At 42.4% G+C, this 24,958-nt stretch overlaps 1 protein-coding gene across 2 annotated transcripts; it reads left to right on the top strand.

Annotated features, from left to right (window-relative positions):
* The first annotated feature begins 5,613 nt into the window (after positions 1-5,613).
* Positions 5,614-22,690, top strand: LOC118566355 (phospholipid transfer protein-like). Of its 2 annotated transcripts, none has more exons than XM_036148164.1 (15): positions 5,614-5,825; positions 5,942-6,064; positions 6,177-6,264; positions 6,988-7,116; positions 7,399-7,555; positions 7,630-7,681; positions 7,854-8,015; positions 14,693-14,860; positions 14,985-15,035; positions 15,156-15,317; positions 15,396-15,463; positions 15,540-15,579; positions 15,678-15,729; positions 17,999-18,075; positions 22,515-22,690. In XM_036148164.1, exons 5-15 carry the CDS (start codon positions 7,497-7,499, stop codon positions 22,599-22,601), a joined length of 978 nt encoding a protein of 325 aa, XP_036004057.1. In that variant the 5' UTR covers positions 5,614-5,825; positions 5,942-6,064; positions 6,177-6,264; positions 6,988-7,116; positions 7,399-7,496; the 3' UTR covers positions 22,602-22,690. The 2 variants fall into 2 exon arrangements, with proteins under 2 accessions (XP_036004057.1, XP_036004058.1); XM_036148165.1 differs by having other exon boundaries at positions 6,183-6,264.
* Positions 22,691-24,958: the final 2,268 nt, after the last annotated feature.

The following is a 24,958-nucleotide window of genomic DNA, read 5'->3' on the forward strand; positions in this document are numbered from 1 at the left end:
CACACTCTTCCAATTGCAAGACAACTACTCAACCCACTGAACCATGGTCACCCCTAGAAGAAGCTCTATTAGGTTTTATGCTGGGACTATTTCATGTTGAATAGACACTGAAACAGGAAGGAAAAATAGGGAAAAAAGGAGAGAAAGCCATGAGACAAATGTTAAAAAGGAGAAAAGGTGAAAGAGAAACAGGAGAGAAAAGGTAGAGAGCAATATAACATCCTCTGAGTCTGTTTCTACACCTGCAAAGAGAGAAATAAAGAGAACAGCAGAACCAGCTGATATATTACAGGAAACAACCAACGCCTTGATACCATCACTGATGAACATACAGTATTATTTAATACAACATGTAGAAAGTGACAGCTGAAGATAATAATAGGAGTTTTCCGTATAGAAGGGAATCTGTAAGTACCTGAATCCAAGCACCTGCAGGAGTCTGAAGAGCGAAACATTGATATTAAGGCACAGTGTGGACAGAGTTGGTCAAATCGAAATATATATGTATTATTTTCAAACCATGAACCACAGCTGAAGGATGAAATAAAAAGAAAACACACAATTCAGCTTTCTATACCCAGACGAGCTGTACAGATCCGTGGATTTATCAAGGCTTTCTCTCTTTTAGCACTGAAAGCTGTTAGGTTTTGTCTCTAAGGTGTCTTGCTGTACAATGCAGTGGCTGTCTGCCTGCCCGTCTTTCTGTATAAAGAGTCAGCGCTGTGGGGTGCTTTCGCAGAGTTGGACTGAGATCAGGTGACTGTGGAGACCACTGGACTAAAGTGAACTCATGTTCAGGAAACCAGTTTGAGATGATCTGAGCTTTGTGACATGATCTGCTATCCTGCTGAGATGGCCACTGGGAGACGGGTCAACCAGAACAGCACCAGTACTCGGGTCGACTGTGAGGTTTAAATGAAGCTCAGTTGGTTCCAAGAGGTGAAAGTGAGCAAAACAGCCGACACCATGACACCACCACCACATGCAGCCTGAACCGCTGAAGGCAGGATGGATCCAAGCTTTTATGATGTTTACACCAGACACAGAGGCGAGCATCTGAATGTGGCAGCTGAATCGGATCAGGACGTGATTTTCCAAGGTGTTCCTGGTGAGTCCGTGTGAATTCTAGCCTGGGTTTCCTGTCCTGAGTCATAGGGGTGGCACCTGGACGGCTGCACGGGTTGTTTGAAGGCTTCGTAGATCCAGCACCAGCCTGTAACTGTTGTTCTAATAGTTTTCTGGTGTTCTGAGAGCATCTGTCTCAGACTCGTGTTCGTGCCGACTCCTCCGCTGTTGCTGTTGGTTTTCATCCATCACATCAGCAGCAGAACAAAGGAACGCTGTTCTCTATGCATCAGAATGCATGTTCATGGTTGCAGATTCCCCTTTCTGGGGCTTCCTCAGATGAACCTTAGCTCTGATGCTGAGAAGCAGATCTGGGATTAGATTAATTTATGCTGATTCCCTTCTCTGATCTTAGTAAACAGCCATGTTATATAGAAAAGCTGCAGAATCACTGGCGGCTGTTTGGTAAGATCCTGTCAGGACAGATGCTGTGCAGGAGATAAGGTCTGTCTTCAGTTCTCACTGATGATACGGATTAATTTGCTTCTCTGTTTGCTCAGACATTAATAAGAGCTACTTCCACATGATTTTAATATTGGTCATGGTGACTGTGACTCTTTTCCTTTCTCACACCTGAAGCGAAACCACAGCGGGTCTGAACAAGGTCTTTCTGCTCTATGCTCAAACCACATCAGTGTCTTAAATATTTCCGTGGGTATCAAGAAGGTTACAGAGGCAACCAAGAAATAAGTTATTTGAAGTTTCTGTAGGTTTGACTTCTGTTCTTTGTGAGTCTGAGGGACAGGGCAGCTGGAAGGATTCACAGAGCCTCCCTCTGCTTTACAACCCCCCTCATAGATGGTAAAATGTATCTCTGATTTCATCCTGAATCCTGAGCGGGAGGTCTGTCACTATTATTCTGTCTAGTATTTAAATCCTAAAATCATTTACTGTAGGTACTTCACTACTGGCAGGAATGAAGGAAGAAGCTCCAGAACAGATGAGCATGCAGCCATCTCTAACCACCAGTCTATTGTCTTCACTGACTGGGGTCAGGTTGAGAAGGTAAAACCATCATGATGAAGTCTGAATGTCAAAAATAGCCTGACAGATTTTATTGTCACAAGTGGAGCCTTACTGCTTTCTCCACAGTCCTCCGCTTGACTTATATATGCTTTATTAGAATTTATACTGGGACTACTTTATGCTCAATGGACACTGAAATGGGAAGGTGAAAGAGAGGAAAAAGGAGAGAAATGAGACAAAATGCTAAAAGAGAGACAGGGTGAAAGAGGAAGATGAAAGGAAACGGAGAGAGCAATATAACATCCTTTGAGTCTGCTTCTACACCTGCAAAGAGAGATAGAAAAAGAACAGCGGATAAAGTATTACAAGTACAACCAACCAACGCCTTAATACCATCACTGATGAACATACAGTATTAATAAATATGACATGTAGAAAGTGACAGCTGAAGATAATAATAGGGGTTTTCTGTATACAAGTGAATCTCTAAACCTGTAGGTGTTTGTGAGACTGCACTTGTGTCTGTGAGGTTTACCCATAAGAAAATTGCTCAATAGTGGTTGTGAGGAGCCAAAGACCCCGCCCCCCGCCCCCAGAGCACTGAGGCAGACGCCAGGGGAGCTTAAACCCCAGATGCCCAAATGGACCCCCCGAGCAAAGGTGCCCAAGGGGGGCCAACACAGGGAAAGCTGCCTCCCCCATCCCAGGGAAGAGCAGATAGGCCCCAAGAAACCCCCCAACAGCCACAACACTGAAGCTGCTTGGCCGAGCACGTTGGCTGTCAGCTATGCTGGAGCGATCAAGCCTTGGGCCCGAGGAACACCCAGGGGAGACCTGCCCCCCCCCCCCCCCCCCAACAGGAGACCCTCCTAACCCCCTGGAGGGGCCCCCAACAGAGCCATGGGGACCCTTGCCCCGCCAAGCAGCTGCCAGGAGTAATCCGGCGCCTGCTAAGCACCCAACCCCGTACACCGAGAACCATCAACACACCAGCGGGCCAAGGCGCCAGCCAATGGAGGAGAGAGGGACGGGGGGATGGGCTCCCACTCCTGAGATGTCCCAGGAGAGGGGGCAGTACAAACCCAAACTGACAAATTGACAAACAGAAAACCACGCACACAAACACATTCACACATTCCCACCCTAGTGCCCCTGCGAAAACTACAACCACAAAAAAAAATTAATAAAGGGGAGGCAGTATACACACTCATACTCACCACACACATCCTATACTCCCAGGTCCAGGCACCCGCACCCCAGAGGGGTATCCAGCCCCCGGACCGGGGAGGCTAACCCCAACATCAAGATGGGGGGGAGGGGGAGACCACCACAACCCGACCTACCCAGCCCATGGTATAATCCTAACCCCCAAACCCTGATCCCAAATCAGGTGACCCACGGGCCCTTTAACCCAGAGATGGTGCCAACATGAACTGAACGGGCCAACCAACCAGAGCCCACCACACAAACCCTGATGTTCTACCTCCCCACACCCTGCCCTCCATACCTAAGCCGCCTTATTTTCTAGGGGAGAGCAAAAAACGTCAGCCCCTTTTGATCCCCCAGACCCGATATCCACTTCCAACCAAGACGCCGACCGGGTGGCCCGCTCCTCCTCAAGGCCCCGGACTCCAGGTGGCAATCGGAGAACAGGGGTGTGAAAAAGACCCTGAGCCTGCCTCTGGCTACTCAAATGTTGTGTTGTTACATGTTGTTCTCAAGTGTGTTTAAAACTGACAGGGCCAAAAAGGGGGGTGCCCGGCAGAGTCCACCCGCCCCCCTTCCGGAAGGGAGCAGGTGGCAGGGCCCCCCCCCCTTATCCCACTTTCACCCACCCACCCCCACAAAGGAAAGAAAAATGTATTTAAACCCACCCCACCGCTAACATTCGAACAACCCCCACACCATATAAGCCCTGAGATCCTGCTAAGACACCCGCCCAAGGACGACACACCCCAGGAACCCAGAGCCACAGACCCACCCCTGAACAGCACGTCTACCAGGCCAGTAACCCACGTCTGCTGGCACAGAACCCCCCATGAACATCGCAAGAGGGCCCGCAGACATCCTACTCCGGGCATCCCCCGGAGCCCCAAGGCCTAGGCATCCCCTAAATCAACCCCATGGCCTACAGAGCACATCCCACAGCCCCCCCCCTCCTCTCTTACTAAGTGATGGAGCCGATCAAAGAAGCCCAGAGAGATCAATCTGATGTGGAGGCAGATGCTGTCTCAAGACTAATATCATCCAAGAACAGATCTCTATACTGATTAATACCAATAATCTTTTTACTTTTCCAATTCCTGAGGATATTTTTCTTGCAATACATAAGGCAGTTACAATAAAGCCATGCAAACTGATTTTTATTCCAAAGTGCTTTCTTCAAAGTTAACCATCAAGCAAACTGAGGGGGAAGGTGAAATTTTACATCTCAGACACTTTGACAAGTCCTTACATATCTGGACCCAGAACCTCTGAACAGGTGAGCATAACCACTGCGCATGAATATAATTGTCTGGACTACTGCCTGTGAACAGATATCAAATTGTGCAAAACCCATCATGAATGATCTTTGACCTGTATAGTGTACTCTGTGAAGAATTTTGTCTTGTATTAGTTGTAAATTTGGGTTTATAGTCATTTTGAAAGTTCTTAGACATATCTGAGCTCAGATGTTTTGTTCAAAGCTGACTGATAAATCATCTTCCCATTTCATAATAGGAAGATATATTGAATCATCTAGTTTAGACAGTGTTCTGTATAATTTAGACATAATTTAGACAGTAGTTTGGGGGGGTTAAATCTAGGAACTTTAATATATATATTGGAATTTGTAAAGCACCTTTGATGAGCTTAAATATTTTTTATTATAGATTACTTTTGTTGATATTCTAAGAATTAGTTTTTTTATTAATACCATATTGTATATTTATTCTATCAAAAATGAAGCAACCCTTCCCATAAATTAAACTTGTAGCGCTTTCCATCTGTCAAGACCCTCTTCTATCTTCTTTAAAAGAGGGATGTGATTAAGTTTTGTTAAATCCACCAATTTAGGTGACACAGTAATTTACCCAAATATGTAATACTCCCTGACTGCAGTTATAAATCTAGGGGGTTCTGTAAAGAGCAGTTAATTGGCAGTACTGTAGATTTAGACCAATTTATAGAGTAATCTGAGACTTTTGAGAAAGATTCTAGTAATCTGATTAACTGAGAGAGAGAAGTGTTTGAGTGCTGGAGATAGAGTAAGTTATTTTCTAAATAAGACTGAGGAACTGTCCTCAAAGCTGTCATCAGATTATTAGCACTTTTGTTCACATAATGATGAATCAAACACATAATAAGCAAATTGATCATGGATGAGCTAACAGATGGTAAAAGTTCATATTTATGTTATTTGTGACTTGTCTAACAGTTTTTTTCTGTTTCTGTATGAGTCGTGGGAACACCTGCAACTCTGCCGTATTTTGAAACCTCCCTGCTGGTTGGAGGAACCTCTGACAAGCTCAGAGGAACGAAAAAATACAACATCACGTCCTCTTCCAGTCAACTCTGCCATGAAACCGCAGAATCCAGATTATAAAACCCACACTGTAGGTCTGTGGGGGTTCAGATCAGCGGCTGCAGACGTCCACCTCCGTGGATACCGATCAGTCTCGATTCATCTCAGAAACATCAGTTTCTCTTCCTCAGCCTGACCAGAAACCAGCCGACATTGCTCCAGGAACAAAGTAGGAGTAACTCCAAAAAACAGACCCAGATGTGGAACAGTGATGACCAGAATCCCAAAATGATTCTAGATGTTGCTTCTAATTCTCTGAAAATAAATTGTCTTCTAACTTCACAGGTGCAATCAGGATGGCTTCCTGTATGTGCTCCCTCCTCTTCATCATCTTCGTGTTTCTCCCTGCCAGTGCCGTCGATCCCGCAGCCCTTAAAATCCGGATCACCAACCACGCCCTAAACATGTGTGAGATATCTGTTACTTTGAGTCTGAACATGGAAATGGAGCTGGAAGCTTTGCTTGTTGACCCGGTATCTGGAGTTTCTGTGATGCCATGAAGTTGTTTGTGTTTCCACAGTGAGAGATGAAGCCCGGGACATGTTTCAGGAGCAAGTGGCTGACACAACGTTTGAAGGCTTCCAGTTTTTGAACTGTAAAGTCAGCAAGTAAGAGAAGATCTCAACTAAACACCCACTGACACAAAGTCTGACCCCATTTCACTAACCAGAGTCTGATTCAAGTCTAGTTGCAGATGACCACAGTATTATTTAAAAATCTGCTGTTTCCAGTTCAAGAGTCTTGCTGGTCTGGTTCTTGATTATCCATCCATCTATCCATTTTCCGACATGCTTATCTCTGTTGGGGTCACAAGGGGTGCTGGTGCCTATCTCCAGCTGTCAGTGGGCGAGAGTCATTTTCCCACACACACCTAAGGAGAATTTAGAGGCCTATTAACCTAAGAGTCGTGTTTTTGGTCTGTGGGAGGAAGCCAGAGTACCTGGAGAGAACCCACGCATGCACAGGGAGAACATGCAAACTCTGTTCTAGATTACTGGATAGCAATCTAGAACCAGAGTCTTCAGTGAAAATTATCTGAAAACTTTATTTAAAAAGGCTGAGTTGACTTTGGAGTCCACATTTAAAGCCCAACTCACATGGACCAATCAGTGCGATCAGTTTATTCTGACATTGTTAAGAGCTGGCATTTGTTCTGTTCCAGACTTAGTTGAACCGGGTCAGAACTTCAGGCCTGACAGCAGCCCTTCATCAGTGGCTCTCTTAACAATGAGGATGAGTAGGGAGCTTCAGGTTCTGGTTGGTTCTCCATGAAGCTCAGTGAGTGAACATCATAAACATGAAATGCATCAAAGTTTCTTCTCTGTGTTCAGTGTGAGGGTGACCGATGTCAACGTCAATCAAGCCCATCTTCGCTTGGTGGAAAACTACGGCTTCCAGTTCATGATTGAGAACTTTGGCTTCACCATAAACTTTGACAGAACCTTTAATATGTGTTTATTGTAAGTATTCAACCCTTTTCCATCCTTGTCCAACTTCTCAGGAACAGAAGACCGGGGGTCCAAACTGGTGGGGAACTCAGTACCATCACTAAATTTACAGAATTAATGATGTCTTAATCTGATCAATGATGTGATGGCCAATCCAAGAAATCTTTTCAGTCCTCTGAGTTTTCTGTCTTTCACTTTAAGCTGCAAGAGCCAAAGCAGACCCATCTGATTTCAGAAAGCTTCAACCACGTTCCCGATCCTCACAAGTGAAGTTGTCTGTTTCTGGTTCCACAGTCAGTTAGAAAGATCCTTGGCATTCGTCCTGGCTGGCGTGACCGCCACGATGGAGGTTGGTCTGACCAGAAACGAACGACAGACGACTGGCAGCTGACATGAGGACCTGCCAGGCTTCAGCCGACCGAATGGGATTTAGTGGCACAGGACTACCCAGGTAACCGACACCTGGACTAAATCAGGCTGTAGATTCTAACTCTGTGAAAGTACTGAAACCTGTTTTCTTCCCAGGACTCTTGAGGAGAAAGCTCAGAGTATTCTGGCCTATTTTGTCTCCAAAATGGTTTGTTTCCTTCAGTCTGAACCTGATTGTCGATTAATTGTCATCACACATTAAAGTTATTAATAAATTGCATTGCTTACTAACCAGATGTGATAAACCTGAATTCTATTTAAAGCAGCTCATACTTATCCAGCCGTAGGATGGTTAATCTCTCTTCCCTCTCTGGTTACAGTTCTGCCCCGTATTCAGGAGGCTCGGCCCATTTTTACTCAACAGGAAGCTGAACACAGTTCCGATGGTAGCAAATGTCCTCCCAGATGCTGGCATCAGCTTTGACTATTCCCTAACCAGAGACATCCGAGTGACCACCACGGCCCTGGACATGTCTTTTAAAGTGAGACAAAAATTACATTCAACTTTTTTCTTTCCTGGATTTGTATCTGATAATTCATATTGTGCCTTTTATGATCAACTACAATATTTTCTTGTTAAAGTCAGTTGTTGAGCTGTTCAATCAATCAATCAATTTTATTGTCAACTACAATTTGCATTGCAATCGAAAATTCAGTTCCAGTACAACCGTCCATCACATACACTTAACAAACATTTTGGGGAACAATTGACTGAGGCCTTGCGTTGCCAAGGAATGCAGCCAGTCGGCCGCTGCTGTTTCAGCGCAGTCGTTAGGCACATTCCTCCAAACTGCCCCGGACCCCGCAACACGGAGTCCACAGGCGCTGCCCTTTAAATATGTAGAAGAAAGATTTTACATGGGGGGAAGTGGAAGGAGATAAAAAAGACAGGTGCTTCACAATTTATGTTTCCACATATACTGTGGAGCATCTGACAAAAAACCTCATTGCACGAGAAGCACAAATAATTACGAGACACACATATGCAGAAAGGTAAAGATTTAAGAGTGGTTAGGTGAAGTTCATCTGTATTTGTGAGCATCAGTTTCTGTGTGTCTGCTTGTGTGAAGTGTTTATATTTCCGTGGAAGCTTTCCAGAGGCCATTTGTCCTTGATGTTATCAGCTGCCCAACAGTTCAGAAAAAACATCCACAGATGTCAGCGGGGAAGGAGGGGGGGGGGGGGGGGGGGGGCTCGTGCGATGTCTCCATAACAACTCAGGGAGAATTTAGATAGTGGCGAAGTCTGATTAAAAACATAATTTGTTGTGAGAACAAGCTGAAATCAACTTTTCCTTCAGCTTTAGAGTCTTTTTCGTCGCTGTCTCCTGGATCCAATATTCCAATATTCCAATCGATGGGCTAGTTAACGTTCACACTTCCAGGTTATATCCCATCTCACCTCTGTGTATTACCACCGTGCAGTCAGCTTATCAAGCCGTCCGCTTTGTTCATTCATCGCCTTAGCGATCACGTCGACTGCTGCCGGCAGTCTGATCAGGGCCATGTTGACCGGCAGCAGCTTCTGAAGGTGCTGATACATTAAATATCCTCCGAGACCAAAAGAAGGAATCCAAGTATCATAAATCCGAATAAGTAGACATCTTCTACGTCCTCAACAGAAAGAATTGAGAGGCACACCGTGGACCATTTCTCCTACGGGTCTAAGATGTATCCTGCAAAAAAAGTTCCGTCACGACAGGCACACTTCCCGGTCCTTTGCTTTCCAGTTGAAAAAATTTGATCAATAGCGTTGAGAGACCAGCTGACGAGATCCATAATTTCCTTAGAGCTTTCGGTTGCTATGAAGAAATGGCACAATAGACACAAAACGAAGTAAATAGCAGGAGAGGGGGGGCAGGGTAATAGTAGATAAGGAGCTCTAGAGAGCTGAAGAAAAACCGACCGACCTCGGAGAGAGACAGAACAGTTTTTGAAGAACTTCTGCTTGCAATACTACAATATTTCCCCCTTTTTAAAATCTGATAGTATTCTCAGCTCAACATTAGTTGTACAATCTAAAAACTAGTAATTCAAAACAGAATAAAAAGTTAATGATAGCAAAATGTAAAATAAAATGCAGATCCACAAAAACAAACAATAAAAACTTCAAATGCTAACATCTCAAACTATGTTTTAAAGGCACATTAGATACAGAAAGTGAAATGGCCTGCCTGATATGTAAAGCTACTTGAATCCAGAGTTTTGTGCAAAGGCACAGAAAGTGTGGTTACCTCTCTTTGTATTTCGGATGACTAATAAAAACTGATCTGACAACCCGAGCAAAGGAGAGGCAGCGTGCAGATGAAGCAGGTCTGACACATACTGCAAAGCAAGGCCATGAAGATATTTAAAAGCAAATAAAAAAATCGATCCAAATGTGAACCACTAACCAATTGCTGCTAAATCTGGAGAAACGTTCTTTCATTTTATGGGAGCAGTTAAAAGAAGAGCAGCAGCATTTTGGACCAGCTGCAGTGAAGCCACAAGAGTTTTGTTAAGCCCAGAGTAAAGTGCAGTGCAGGAATCTAGGCAAGTTGTAATTAAAGTATAGATCCAAACTTTTAGTCAGCTGTCTCAGATTGAGAACGCTGGACTTATTCACAGATTTTAACTGAGCATCAGAGTTAAGATTGCTGGTGAAGATTCTCAGTCATCCAGGTTATGGTCATTCCAAAAAATTAAAAAAACAAAACAACTGGACTTTTTTCTGAAGTATGAAGATGTTTCGCTTCCCATCCAGGAAGCTTTCTCAATTCAAATGTCTGGAGTAATGTGGAGATCCAAGCTTTATATTATTGCCCAAAAAGGCCTTGTAATGGCTTAGATAACATGCAAATTAAACCAAAACAGGTCCACCCCTTAGTAATGGGGAGTCGTTAGGGTCATCGTTGGCCTGGCTAACAGGGGAGATGTTGTGATCACCTGCATGGAGGTGAGGATTGAGATGAAAATTGGAAGGAATCAAACCTATTGCTGTGTAGTAAGTTTTTGAAAGTTGAAACTTGAATCCTCCTCCTCTGTTTAAGGTTGTTTTTTCTCCCTTAAAGGAGAAGTCCGGTCAAAATCAGAATTCAAACTGCTGATAGTACTTTAAATATAAAACTACTACATACTGTGCAATAAATTATACATTTTTTTAATTAAGAATAATTTTCATTTAATCATGTTTATGTGGAGGAACCCATCTTGGTCAAGAAAAGTACTGTCACCTCCCATTTTGTGACGTCACTCAGCGGACCCGCTGTTGAGCAACGACGCACTATTTTCCAACATGGTGACGACTGGTGCTCTGTACGAAGCAGAGAGTGATGAAGTACTTAGTGACAGTGATGGGAGTTCCGTGGAGCTATCATCATCTGTTAGCGATATGGATTTTTTTTTAAAAGAGTTTCTTGACAGAAACCGGACTTTTGACAGAATCCAGCTGTACCTATTTCCGGTGCAAACTCAGTCGGGTCACCAAGATATATATATATATATATATATATATATATATATATATATATATATATATATATATATATATATATATATATATATACACGCGCGTGTATATATATATATATATATATATATATATATATATATATATACACGCGCGTGTGTGTGCGCGTGTGTGTGCGCGCGCGCGCTCCGCCACAGCAAGGCTTTACTGGAGCTGCAGCGGAGGAGAGATCGCGCTGAAGTGACTTGAGTTATATTTGCCCCCTAGTAAATAGGGCAGGTGGTCATTATTGTATAAATATTAAAATATAAAAGCGTTCCAGCACACATGTGGTATCCCTCCGCCCCTCCGGTCGGTAACCATCCCCGCAAATTCTAAATTAAAAATTCTAAATTAAAAATTCTAAATTAAAATATAATTTACCGAAAATCCTTGCTCTCATGTCATGTTCAAAACATTCTTCTTCAAAATGGTTGCTGCATATGACGTGTTTTCTCTCTGGCCAGAAGTTAGATGGCAAATCCGCTCTGTTCAAGTTGGCAAACCAGCACCGAGCCCGGTGGCTCATGAATCAGGAAGTTGAAATAAGCAATGTTTTTTCTACTTTTACCAGTTGTGTTGGAACATCCAGTGGCCATGCACGTGGGCATTGTTGCTGTAACAATAGCTCTTGCGAATGTCAGTAGTGAAGTCCTCTGGAAATCCGAAAAAATTGTTGATGATCGCAGCTGTGTAGAACGGCTCCTATTGACTTTGCATGGAAAGAGCGGAGAAATGCTGTCGCCGCTTCCGCTTTTCCACGTTGCAGGATGTGATGTCAGACGCCCCTTACTGCCCTAATGTGGGCAGTAATGGCCGCCCCCATACACAGTGATCCAGATGACGATTTATGTTTTTATTTTCTTATTGATTGAAGATAAGTTCATTAAATAATCACAAACGTATTAGTTTTAGTTATAGCTAATAGTCCCCTGATTTTTCCTTGTTGACCGGACTTCCCCTTTAAAGTCAATGGCTTCCTTCACACCCCTTTCAAACCATCTGTCTTCTTTGTCCAAAATGTGAACATGTTGGTCCTCACAGAGTGTCCTTTGTCCTTAAGGTGTAAGGTGGATAGCAGAGTCTTGTCCTGAGGAGGTAGCTCTCCTGTGTTGAGCCATGCGTCTGTGGAGAGGTTCTTTGGTTTCTCCAATATAAAGATCAGAACATTCCTCACTGACTGAACTGCAGACACCACTCCGCTCATCTTAGGTTTGGGGGTTTTGTCCTCAGGATGCACCAGCCTCTGTCTGAGGGTCCTGTTTGCTTTGAAATGTTCTGGGATTTTGTGTTTGGAGAAAATCCTCTTGAGTTTTTCAGAGACTCCAGCAACATATGGGATGACAATGTTTTTGCGTTTATTCTTACCATTATGTTCTGCAGCGGATCTTTTGGATTTTCTTGCTGATTTGACAAAAGCCCAGTTAGGGTACTGTTGAGAATAAAAAATATATCTTAGTTGGGGTTACTGAGGAAAGCAGACTGGTGTCTGTCTCTCCCTGCTCCAGTGTAAGATAAACATGGAGTTTTATGGCACCCAGGAGGGGGAGTAGGCCAGAAGAGTTTATTTGTTCGAACAAGATCACCCCTCTCTCCCTAATTCAGCAGAGGAGGGCAGACACTGTAGTAAAAAGGAATGTCTTGGTAAAATTTACTTCAGACAGACTTCTCCACCGCGCGGTGAAATCATCTTGATTGGTAATGTAAACTCTGTCTCCATATTTAATTTTCTATGAATTAAATATGCATATTACAATGTTTTACCTCTGATCAATGCTTTCCTCATTTATTGCCAAATCTGGTAAGATGGGTTTTCAATAGATATGTAGCAGCAGGCCGGTAAACCTATTCTTTAACAGTACCCACAGGTTTGGAGGGCATCTCTGATGTGTTTCTGTTCCTTGTGCTTCCCTTCTGTTTTAGTAGGACATGCTCGGCCCGGTGTTGTAAGGTTCTGATGACAGAAAGTTTGTGCTCCAGTGGGTGGTGTGAGTCAAAAAGAAGATATTGGTCTGTGTGTGGGTTTCCTATACAGTTCAATGTTGAGGTTTTCATCTCCTTCCATGTTCACCAAACAGTGGAGAAAAGGTAGCTTGTTGTTGTTGGCATCCTCTCTGGTAAACTTGATGTTGTTGTCCACCAAGTTGATGTGTCTTGTGAAAGCTTCCACTTTTTTTAACTGGATTTTAACAAAGGTGTCGTCCACATATCTAAACCAGTGGCTTGGTGGTGTTCCTCTGAAGGTTCCCAAAGCTCTCTTTTCCATTTCTTCCATGTAAAGATTGGCTACAATTGGTGACACTGGAGATCCCATGGCACAACCATGCTTCTGTCTGTAAAAATGATTACTGAACTTGAAATAAGTTGTAGAAAGACAAAGGTCCAGTAGGGTACAGATCTGGTTCATAGTAAAATTACTTCTGTTATTTAGGTCACTGTCTGGTTGAAGACGTTTCCTGACTGTTTTCACTGCCTCTGATCTAGGCATGCAAGTGAAAAGTGAAGTTACATCAAACGACACCAGAGGTTTTCCTATCGCCATCTTTAAATGTTTGACTTTGTCTTTGGAGTTTTGTATGTAATGTGGTGTTTTCCCCACCAGGGGGCTAAAATACTAGCAAGCTGTTTAGCAATGTTATATGTTACTGAATTAATGCTGCTGATAATGGGTCTGAGTGGTGTTCCTTCTTTGTGAATTTTTGGGAGTCCATATAAGCATGGAATGTCCTCCCTTGGATATAATCTATAATAAGATGGGCGGTTAATTACCTTGTCTTTTTTTAGTTGTTGGAGGTAGTCAGTGATTTTCTTTTCGTAGATGTTGGTTGGATCTCTTTTCAAAGACTCATACGTGGTGGTGTCCTGGTAATCCGAAGTGTTGAGGACCACAGTGCATCTTCCTTTGGCTGCTGGTAATATGGTGATGCTTTGGTCCTGGCTGAGTGATGTTATGGCTTTCCTTTCCTGTGGGTAGCTGTTATTTTCATCCTGAGTTCTTCTGCCTCTGGATGGGAAGCGAAACGTCTTCAAACTTTGGAAAAAAGTTGTTTTGTTTTTAAAAATTTTTGGAACAAAGTTAAGATTATTCTCTAGTCTTACACTCAGGTCTGTAGCAGTCAGTGTCAGATTCTGACTTTAAGGTCAACACTGATGTTAGAGACATCAATGGCCCAAACAACATAAACTTTTGAGTGGTTTATTTTTAGAGCAACTATTTTCCTTTTTAATGTCATTAAAGTCTGACTGTCTTCTGCCTAAAACAGAAGGCTGGTTTCTTATAACTGACTCCTGAGGGACGGGTAAAGAGAGAAGAGGAAGAGGCCAAGCATGGAGCCTTGAAGCGCTCTGCATGAGTGGGACTCTTTAATAAAATAAAATAAAAACAGTAGTTCTCCATTCTTTAAAAAAGGAGTGGTGTAATACAGTCAATAACTTAAAACTACTTTATTACTTTATTCAGTATTATTTGAACAGTTGTGTGTTTTTTCTGTTTTAACCCACTAACTGAACAATAATGTGTTAATACTTCTCTTTCACTTTTTAACAAAAGTAAGATATTTACTTCCATGTCTGGTTGGGTAAAAATGAGACAGAGCTGACTGGACAGTCAGCTGACCTGCCATTCCTGAGTCCTTCTGTTAGTTTCCTGATTAGAAAATATTTTCTTTGCCAGGGCCAGGCGTACAGGCAGCTGCAGCCTCCTCCAGTGGTTGGTGATGCCGTGGAGCCGGTTTTCACGGAGGACGCCCTGATGGCTTATGTGGGCATCTCTGAGTTTTTCTTCAACTCTGCTGCCAGATCACTCTACGAAGCAGGAATGGCTGAGAAAACGTTCAGCAAGGTGGGAAGAAGCTCTGTTATCTTGACATGTTGAGACCTCAGCAGAGGAAACTCTGCAACAGGGTTTTTAAAGATTATATGGTTTTCCTATTTGAGACTGAAGAAGCCTTTGTCTTTTACGCCAGATAAACTCGAGGGCTGCAAAGGCCCTTTTAAGAATCAAGCAGTTCTTCACAGTAAGTGGAATCAGATTTATACCAAAAATAAAATATCTTTACAAGGGAACCCATGGCTGAGCTGCTGTTTAGCACCGGACCTTCTGAAGGCAAGACTGAACCATAAGGCTGTTTTCACAGCAACCGTGGAACCTGAGAGAAGCCCTTGAAGCTAACGTGGGACTCACCGAGGCGCCCACCATCAGCATCACCCAGCAGGATGGTTTCATCTTCAACATGAGAATAAAAGTGGCGGTCATTTCCAAAGGAAGCGGAACGCCCACCGTCTTCTCCTTATCCGCGGTAAACAGACCCACAGAGGAGCTCCAGGTGGACCACCGAGGTCTTCCTTCCTCTCACTGATCTCCATGTCTGCTGCAGGTCTGCCCCATCAGAATAATGGTTACTATTCAGGGAACTCGTCTTACTTTGCCTTCTGGAGATGTCAGGTTTGGAAACACACATGAAAAGGATGGGTTCTTGGAGTGTTCAGACATGAAGCTTTTTGTTTCTTCTCTCTTTCAGCTGCAGACTTCAAACCAGAGATGCTTTCAGAAGGTTTTTGGTAAGAAAATACCTTTCCATCATCTGTCAGCTACCATGACCTTTGACCTCCCTGCGGTGATTGCTAAATAATGAACTTTGTGTGTTGCTGCTGAACAGGTGGCACCTCTGAACAGTCTGCTGAACAACAAAGCCACAGAGTTCCTGACAGGTGAGCTGATGAAGAACAAACACTCAGGCTGACCAGCAGAGATCCACCGTCAGGAGATCAACACAAAAAGTTTTCAGACTTAGAGTCCGGGTTCAATCCTCCAGGCTGTGGTAACATTTAAACCCATCTGGTTGGGCAGGTTAGATCCTATTAATCCTATTTACTTCCTGTGATCCGGGCTTTCCTGGAACCATCTAAGGTCTGGACCAACCGTTCTTTAAGCTTCCAGAAGATCTTCCAGGGTTTTACTTTGGAATTTTGCTGTCCTTGGTTTCTATATCACTTGACTCTGACCAAGACTGACTCCATCACAATAAGGCTCCTGAACCTTTGAACATGTTCTGGGTCAACACTGTACTTACCCAGCATTACATTTCTCTTTAGGCTCTTTGTTACCAGCAGCCAGGCACAAACAGACCATCTGTTGCTATTTCTTTTCTCTAGAAAACCCCAAAGGTTTGACAGAGAGAAAACTTCTTTTTTAGCTGCAACTGTTCCCAAAGAGTTGTTAGCTGGATATTTATGATCAACTGAAGGCTGATCTTAGGTCCTGCACCAGAGTTTTCTGGCTTTGTTTTTATAAAGGACAGGACTTTCAGACATTGTTCTTCGTATAAGTCCTCAGATTTGTTCCTGCTCTTTATGCTCTCCTTCTCAGGTACAGCCCTCCTGCATAGAGCTGCTGACTTTCTGATGTTTCACTGCAGCAACATACCAAGTTGACCTGCAACGTTACAGTACTGCTGTTCAATTAATTCATTAATGATTTAATTCAAGCAATTCATTAATGCAGTGGTTCAAATGTTTTCTATCGGACCCCCTTTAAAAAAAGGAGAGTTCAGCCCCCCATCCCAACAAAATGGGTCAAAACATTTAACATTTTAAAATTATTATCTGTTTTAATGCATAACAGCTGTCATTACCAAGGCTGTTTTAAAATGTGTAACATATATTGGTATATATAAAAATGTTTTTTAACAACAAGAAACTTTTTAACTATATAATTTAATTTTTATTTATTTTCAATTTCTTTGAGCAACACTACAAGCAAGATTCACACTGAGATGTTAAGACATGTTAGTAGTGCTCAAAAGGCATTGGTAGAACTTCAAGAACTTACCCTGAATTACAATATTCAATTCAATTCAATTCAATTCAATTTTATTTATATAGCGCCAATTCATGAAACATGTCATCTCAAGGCACTTTACAAAGTTAAGTTCAATCATATTATACAGATTGGGTCAGATTATACAGATTGGTCAAAAATGTTCCTATATAAGAAAACCAGTTGATTGCATCAAAGTCCCGACAAGCAGCATTCACTCCTGGGGAAGCGTAGAGCCACAGGGAGAGTTGTCTGCATTGTCCATGGCTTTGCTGCAATCCCTCATACTGAGCAAGCATGAAGCGACAGTGGAAAGAAAAAACACCCGTTAGCGGGAAGGAAAAACCTCTAGCAGAACCGGGTTCAGTATGAACGGTCATCTGCCTCGACCGACTGGGGTTACAGAAGACAGAGCAGAGACACAACAAGAGAGACAAAAAGCACAGAAGCACACATTGATCTAGTAATCTGTTCTACATTAGATGGTAATAGTCGGTGATCTGTCCTCCCTGGATGATTTCACAGTCAACAGAACGTCAGACCATGTCACGTTTAACATATAAGGTCTAACTAATATTAAGTATATAAATGTTTTTTAGCTAAACTTGTACCCACTGTCATATTTTAACTAGCTATGAACCTCATATAGAAAAACTAAAATCAATCCATTAATATTAAGGACACATTTAATATTATTCATCATCCTACTGACTGCAGATAATGACCAACAGCAGGGGGTGCTGTTGTCATATTTCTGGACAAAAAAAGACAAGGCTGTTATCGTCCCCCTGCAAAACGTCCGCAAGGGGGCGCAGCACACCATTTGAGAAGCACTGCATTAATGGATGACGTTGCAGAGATGGTCTGAGCTGAGAAGAAAATTAATCTCTGAAAGACCTTCAGGAACATTTGTTCTGTAGATGACCCGTTTTTTTATATGGAACAGGTGATGGGGAATGGGCAATAGAAGGCGCAATGATGGAGAGTTTGTACAAAGCTGTTACTGGTTTAGTAGGTGATCAGCTGAGAAGAAGCTTAGACTCATGATGGAGAGATGAAGGACGGTTAAACCATTCAGCACCGATCTCCTGCAGGGAATCCTTAAAATAGACAGCAGCAGCTTCAGATGGCGATCATACTGACAACATGAACTGTGTGCAGGTTGGTTTGGTGATGGAGTGGAGATTCCTTTTCCTGAAGGCATGAACTTCATCCAGGGAAACACCCAATATCAAAATGTGAGTCTCTCTAGAACACTGATCTCTTTTTATCGGACATTGAGCTGCTAGTTTAATACAGATTTATTATTATCCAGACTCCTTTAACATTTTATTTAAATATTCACATTTCTGGGTCAGAACGATTCCTGAATCAGAGAGCAAACATTTATATCCAGTATGATTTAATTTACAGCTTTAATACAGCTTTGGTTTGGTAGCTACATTCTGAGGTTAAAACATGTTCAGATGGTTAAAATTCATACTGCTGCATCAGCTCAGCATCATTGGTTCTGTTAATCGCTGCAGAGGAGACAGCAGCACTTCCTGTGGTTAGTCACATGACCAGAAAATAAGGCACATCACTGCCTGGAGCATCACCCACCCAGCTAATTATTAATGCATTCTTATCAGACTAGAAATGGAAACAGAAGAAGAGATTTTATGGCCCAAACCATGAGTTTTGTCACAGCTACATTCAGAAAGTCAAAGGCAGCGATCAGCTTAGTTTCAGAGTGAGTAAGAGCGCTACTGATGTGACGTTAATGTGAGACAAGGTGAGAGGGGCATATGGTTACATCATAGATCAGGTCAGCAATCCCCATGGATCACCATGTTTGCAGATGACATTGTGAACTTTAGCAAAAGATGGGAGAAGGTGCAGGAGAGTCTGAAGAGGTGCAGGTTGGCTCTGAAGAGAGAAGGACAGACACTAGGGATGTGCCAATACCAGATTTCTTCAAACCAAGTACGATTACAAGTACTTCAACTTCAGTACTTGCCGATACCGAGTATCAATATGAGTACTATTGTAACATAACCACTATGTTCTTCTTTTGTGTAAAGACATTAAAGTAGGAAAAGGTGACAAACTGTTGGATAGAACAGTTGTTGATTTTCCCTTTTATTAAAATGATTCAGAATCTCCACTGATTAAAACTGATACTGGGCAAGTAGCATACAGGTGAATGTAATTAGTGGATAAAAAGGGGCGTGTGCGCGGCGCGCCAGGTCGACAGGTGAAAAAAGAAAGGCGCACACCCTCAAATCTGTGCAGCGGGAGATTTTTGTTTTGCTTTGATTAAATGTTAAGAAATAGATAACACGGAAATCAAAGTTCATCCCAGCGCCACAGAAACGTGTATTCAGAAACCTGATCGGAGTTTGGAGCCAGAAGACGCAACCCGGTGCAAAAGGACGCCGCCCGAGGCAAAAGACGCTACCGAGGGGAAAGAAAGACGCGGCCGGTGAGATCTGGACTTTATTTTGCTTTTTGGGGATTTTTAGTGGTACCACTCTTTTTTTCTTATCTTTTTTGGATGGGATTTTGACGTTTGGATTTTTTCTTTTTGAACGGGACTTTGGACTCGAAGGGGAAAAACATTTTCCTAGGTTTTTGTTTTGGTTTTGGAGCATATGGAACTCCGTTACGGACTTTATTCTTAAAGATAAAAGGATTGGACAATTTTGGATTTTAAATTTTTTTTTGAGTTGCTTTGCTGAGTCAAATAAGTGTTTGGAATTAAACATAATTACTTTTGGAAGGATTTTTTTTGTTATTGAGCTATTTATCCAAATAACCATCATTAATTAGTATTATTATGACTTTTTTTAATAAATAATTGTTGTTAAAAATCAACAAAATTCTTAAAGAGTGTCTAGTTAATCAATTTATTTTCAAATTAATGGTGTGGCATTTTTTACCTGATTTCCTGTGACGGATCCCCTTGTGTATATTGTAAATTCTGCTTTTAATCAAGCATGAATGTTACACTATTAAGTGCCATTAACTCCTCAGAATTAAATTGAATTTTTTTTATTTTCATTTGGCTCATTAAACAGAAATCCACTTGAGTATTTGAATTGTATACATCTGTCCTCTTATTATATTTTAAGACATAGAACACCACTTTTAGTCTTACCAACACTGTTAGTTTAATATAGATTTTAACATTTACTGAATAGTTTTAACAGCCTTGTCACAGTTTTTACCTATATGTAAATTGAATACATAACTATGAAAACAAACTGTGAATAAGCAACTGATAAATTACATTAAGCTTCTTGTAAAGCTTGTCTTTTAGGTCGGAACCTATTTTAAGAAAGTGAGGGGCAAGTTTTTCTTGATGAAAAGCAACATCTCTGCATTTGCTGCACTTAATCTGTTTAGGTCTTAATTTATGATGTGTGAAACTGAGCTAAAAAGTCTCTCACTTTCCACACTGGTACATAAAGCTGAGAGGTACCTCTGGAATATTTCAGCCAAAGCAGGAAACCACATTTTACTAACAGCCCAGAACTGCAGTGGGTTTTCTTCCCAAGCCATTGTAGTCTCTCCATCTGAATGGCAACAACCACTGGGGTGGCATGGCTTTTTGAAGATGACTTTTGTTCTTCTGTTATCTCTTCAAACACTCTGTCCAGCCTGCTGCTAGCTTGTGTCATACGAAGCCTTCTGGCAGGTGGCTCTTCCAGATTCTCCTTTGGCTCTCCTCTATTCACACTCTGCAACTCCACCTTCAGCATTTCTTTGGCATCCATGGCAATGTTGACGTTTGAGAAAAAACGATCTTTGTACCTACAACAGAAATAAAATGACATTTGCTTTTTATGAATAGGCTAGTCTTTAAATTGTAGGTGATAATTAGTAAATAATATTATGTGACTTAGGGTAAGCTTATCGTGTAGTATGTTAAATGCAATAAGTGTAATTGCATTATTCTAAATAAATGTTTAATTACATTTTGTAAAACGTTTTAGTTTAATTGTTTGTGTTTTGATCATATTTAATATGCTAAACAGAAATGGGCAGACTTTTACCATGGATCTAGTAGAGTTGCAATGCAGTAGAGGGGGATCTTCTCCATGTCAGTGAAGCCTCTTCACAGCTGCAGCTAAGGTTGACTTCATTGTTTTGATACCCTGATCTACTTCAGTTTTTCTGTTTAGGATTCTCAGAAGCACAGTCACAGCAGGGATCACATCTGATGCCAATGCATCAGAACAGCTTACTTTGCTTGTAAGCTCTTCAAACGGAGCCAGAACAGCAACAGTTTTTTCCAAAAGTGTCCACTGGTGAGCGGCGAGATTTTCTGGAAGCTCGTGTTCTGAACCATATATTCCAAGGGCGTGTTTCTGCTCAATGAGAGACTGTAACATGTAAAATGTGCTGTTCCAGCGGGTCTGTACATCCTGTTGCAATCTTTTTGTTGGTTGGTTGAGCTGCAGCTGAATATCTTCCAGCCGGGAGTAAGCTAATGTGGAGTGTTTAAAATGTCTTACGATTTTTCAACCGATAGCGACAGCATTAGTCACACTCCTCTGGACCAGAAGCCCCTCGTTAACCACCAGCTGGAGTGTGTGCATGAAACATGGAAGTCTCTGAGGTCCGGCATGCGTCATGGCTTTTATCTGGACATCTTCTCCCGCTTCTTCAGTGTTTGTGGCAAATTTGGTTGTTGCAGTTTCCCACCGCCATGAGAGAACTCCTTGTATTCGGCGTTGTGTCTTAAGATGTTTTATCAGGTTACTTGTGTTGTAACTGCTAGGGTTTGTTCCTCCTCTTGATAACTTTGATTTACATTTTTAGCAACATATTTTGCGACAAAAGTAAGGCTTTACTTTTGTTGTCCTCGTTTACTTGAAAATACTTCCAAATAGCGGACATGGCTAACTCCACCCTTTTTGTGTTTACTCCCTTCTTCTCTATGCTCTGGCTGGCGGGTTCTTGACGTCACACTGCGTTCCTCTTCACTGCTTTGTCTTCTTCTTCTAGTATCTGATCGCAAACTAATGCTTTCTGTTAGAGAGAAAGGTACGCTAGTATCCGGTTCTGTAGTATCGGAACACATTTACGGATACAAGTATGAGTACAAACACGTGGTATCGGACCAGATGCCGGTACCAGTATCAGCATCGGTGCATCCCTAACAGACACCATGTGTGAAAGGGAGGTGGAGAGATGGAGGTACTGAACGGGGGGTGTTTAAGTACCGGGAAGTCTGATATATTCTTTAAAATCCTTAGTCTATGGATACATGAGTCAGTAAAAACATGTGGACCTTATACTCTCCTTCACACTGACCTTAATCTGCTTTATGTCAATGAAGAAAATAAAAACTCATCCTCATATTGAGAAGTCAAACCCTGATTTTATCATAGTGTGTAGATCCCTGATTCAATAAAACACAGTTTGTAGTTTATGAAACCTTTAATGAAAATCAAAATAAAATAAAATAAAAAGATAATTCTTAGTTTTCCAAGAACAAAATCTGGTCCAGATGGAGATTTATTCTTATAATCAGTAACTATCTGTTACTAAACATTCCTGCAAATTTCCAGCCTACCTTCATTATGTGTTTCTGCTCGTTATTAACTGTTCATCTTTTCCCAGCCTTCTTCTATTTATCCCCATTCTAACCGGTACCTGCCTGGCCCTGTGATCTGTTTCCTGCATGCAGGGCTTTGTGGTGGTGGGAGGAGACCTGCGCTTTACTCCAGCTGGGAGGCAGCAGCTGGTGAACAGGCAGAGAGGTCCTGGGAGATAAACTGCTCAGGCGGTGCCGCGGACAAGAAGCTACTTGCTGTCCGGCTTTCAGAACTACTTTGTTTAGAAATAAAAACTTTCAGCATCTCAGAGTCTGTTTTCAATCTGACACACTGGAGCAGAAAGAGCCAGTTAGAGCCATGGCTGTAGCATAAAAGTCTGGGTCCACATGCTCATTTGATAATGAATTCTCAACAGTCTTTATAAGACAAAATAATGAAAACTTTCATATTGTTCTGCATCTCTCTGACATCCAGCTACTCCTCATTGGCTTCAGAGCAACCTTCTCCATCCTCTTACTCTGCAAAAAGGAGGACATACTCCATACAAGCAAAAGATACAGGATGGGTCTAACCTGCTCATTGGCTCCAGCGGCCCTCAAAATGGGGTGCCCAGACCCCTGGGGGTCTGCGAACCACGGGTTGGGGTCTGTGAAACACATGTTGGGCCTGAGGAGGCACTGCTGAGGAAGTGTTGGGGTTGAGCTAAGTAACACAATGGACAAATATACGTGCACTTCATCAAGTAAAGTAAAAGCCCAATCAGCTAAAATTAGGACGCATGACAACAGTTACATTGAGAATGAGGATCTAATCTCCACCGAATCTTTAATATTAGGTGTATTTATATGTTTTTTTTTTTAAAAAAACATCCATAATTCCTAATGTATTTAACAGTACAAAAGGCTGTTTAAAAATATTATCAGCATGAGAATTCTAAAGGAGTCCTTAATTTTTTTTTTACCGCTGCAAAGGGTTCCCTAGCCACAAAAAGTTTGAGAACCCCCGGACTAGACTATCATTAAAAAAGCTATTTGATTCAGCTCAATAAGTATAAGGTGCTTCATTTGTCATTATACATACAATGAGATTTGGTAGATTAAATGGAGGGTTAGCCTGAGCCGCTGAGCATGCCGCCACTAATTGCTGACCTGACTAGCGGGTCTTTAGCGGTTGGGGAAACCGAAGTGTCTGGAGAAAACCTATGCAGGCAGAACATGGATAACATGCAAACACCACACAGAAAGGCCCCTGCCGAAACCCGGGACCTTCTTGCTGTGAGGAAAGAGTACTAACCACTGCTCCTCCATACCGCTCAATCAGCTACAGATGATCACCTGTAAACTGGATCATGTAATCGCCTCCATGTTCTCACCTGGACATGATGAGGGACCTGCTGCAGCTGCTGAAAGGCCAGGGCTCCATGCTGCTCAACTTCACCAATCCTGATATATTACAACATCAAAGAGGTACGTGTAGGTTAAACATGTTTGCTGTGCAATCAACCAATTTTATGGGCTCTGCCTTAAAAAAACCCACAGGGGTCATGTTTAGTACTGTAGCTCCTGTTTTATGACCTTAGTCTCCTCTGTATCCTATGATCCTTGCAGGCTATCCTGGGTAAACGGCTACTGGTGCTGTAAGAGTACTTCAATCAATCAATCAATCAATCAATCAATCAATCACTTTATTTTGGTAAATTGTCCACATTAACCACAGGAAACAGCAAAAGAACAACAATAAACAAACCAACAATTTGCCAAAAAAGGAATAGGTTGAAGCAAAGCTTATTCTTGCCTACCCTGTTTCTATACCTTACAACCTACCAGGAAGCCTTCACAATACATGTATAAATCTACATAACGGCGTAAGATTTTATCATTTTACATGTTAAAGCTCTTTTATAGTTCACCAAGACAGGACATAACTTAAAATCATAATTCAATTCATTCCGCAGTTTCACACCAATAACTGAAACACATCTAGACTTTATCTGGCTCTTCTCTTTTGCACATTAAAATATAAGCAAACCTCGCAAATTATATTTATTCTCTATTTGCTCCTTCTAAAGCTTTAGTCACCAACTTATCTGGTGCTGTATTATTAGGAATAAATGTACAACACATATCTCCAAACATAGCACAAACGCCCCCTTTTTCCGCCAAAAGCATGTCCAGGGCCATCCTATTCTGGCAGCCATAAGAGAGGTAGGAGCTAATTGTTCAGCCAGACCTACTGTATCTCTAGTCCTTTTTTTGTAAGTCTGTGTGTGTGATGAGTGGAGCACTAGGGAGGGATGGTGTGAATGAGGTTTTTTTTTTTTTCTGTCAGGTTTGGGTCCGGTCCGCTCCCTCTCCCAAGAACATCTCAAGTCTCCGCTAGGTGCGGAGCCCATCCACCCACGTCCTGCCCTCCTCCACTGCGCTGGCAGGCTGGCCCTCTGGCGCATTGATGGTCCTCGGGTTTGGGGCAGGTTCCCGGGTGGGTGCCAGCCCAATCCCGGTGGTGGCCTCGCGGGGCCTGGCCCCCCGGGGGTTGGCCGGGGCCCCCGCCGCGGGGGCGGGGCGCCCCTGGGGCC

This window comes from Fundulus heteroclitus, chromosome 16, assembly GCF_011125445.2.
Source record: "Fundulus heteroclitus isolate FHET01 chromosome 16, MU-UCD_Fhet_4.1, whole genome shotgun sequence".
NCBI lineage: Eukaryota > Metazoa > Chordata > Actinopteri > Cyprinodontiformes > Fundulidae > Fundulus > Fundulus heteroclitus.

Excerpts from the sequence above, each read along its gene's own strand:
- LOC118566355 (XM_036148164.1), top strand. The coding sequence starts at position 7,497 with ATGAGGACCTGCCAGGCTTCAGCCGACCGAATGGGATTTAGTGGCACA. Across the intron at positions 7,556-7,629 it reads AGTGGCACAGGACTACCCAG|GACTCTTGAGGAGAAAGCTC; the intron begins GTAACCGACACC and ends TTTTCTTCCCAG. Across the intron at positions 14,861-14,984 it reads CTGAGAAAACGTTCAGCAAG|ATAAACTCGAGGGCTGCAAA; the intron begins GTGGGAAGAAGC and ends CTTTTACGCCAG.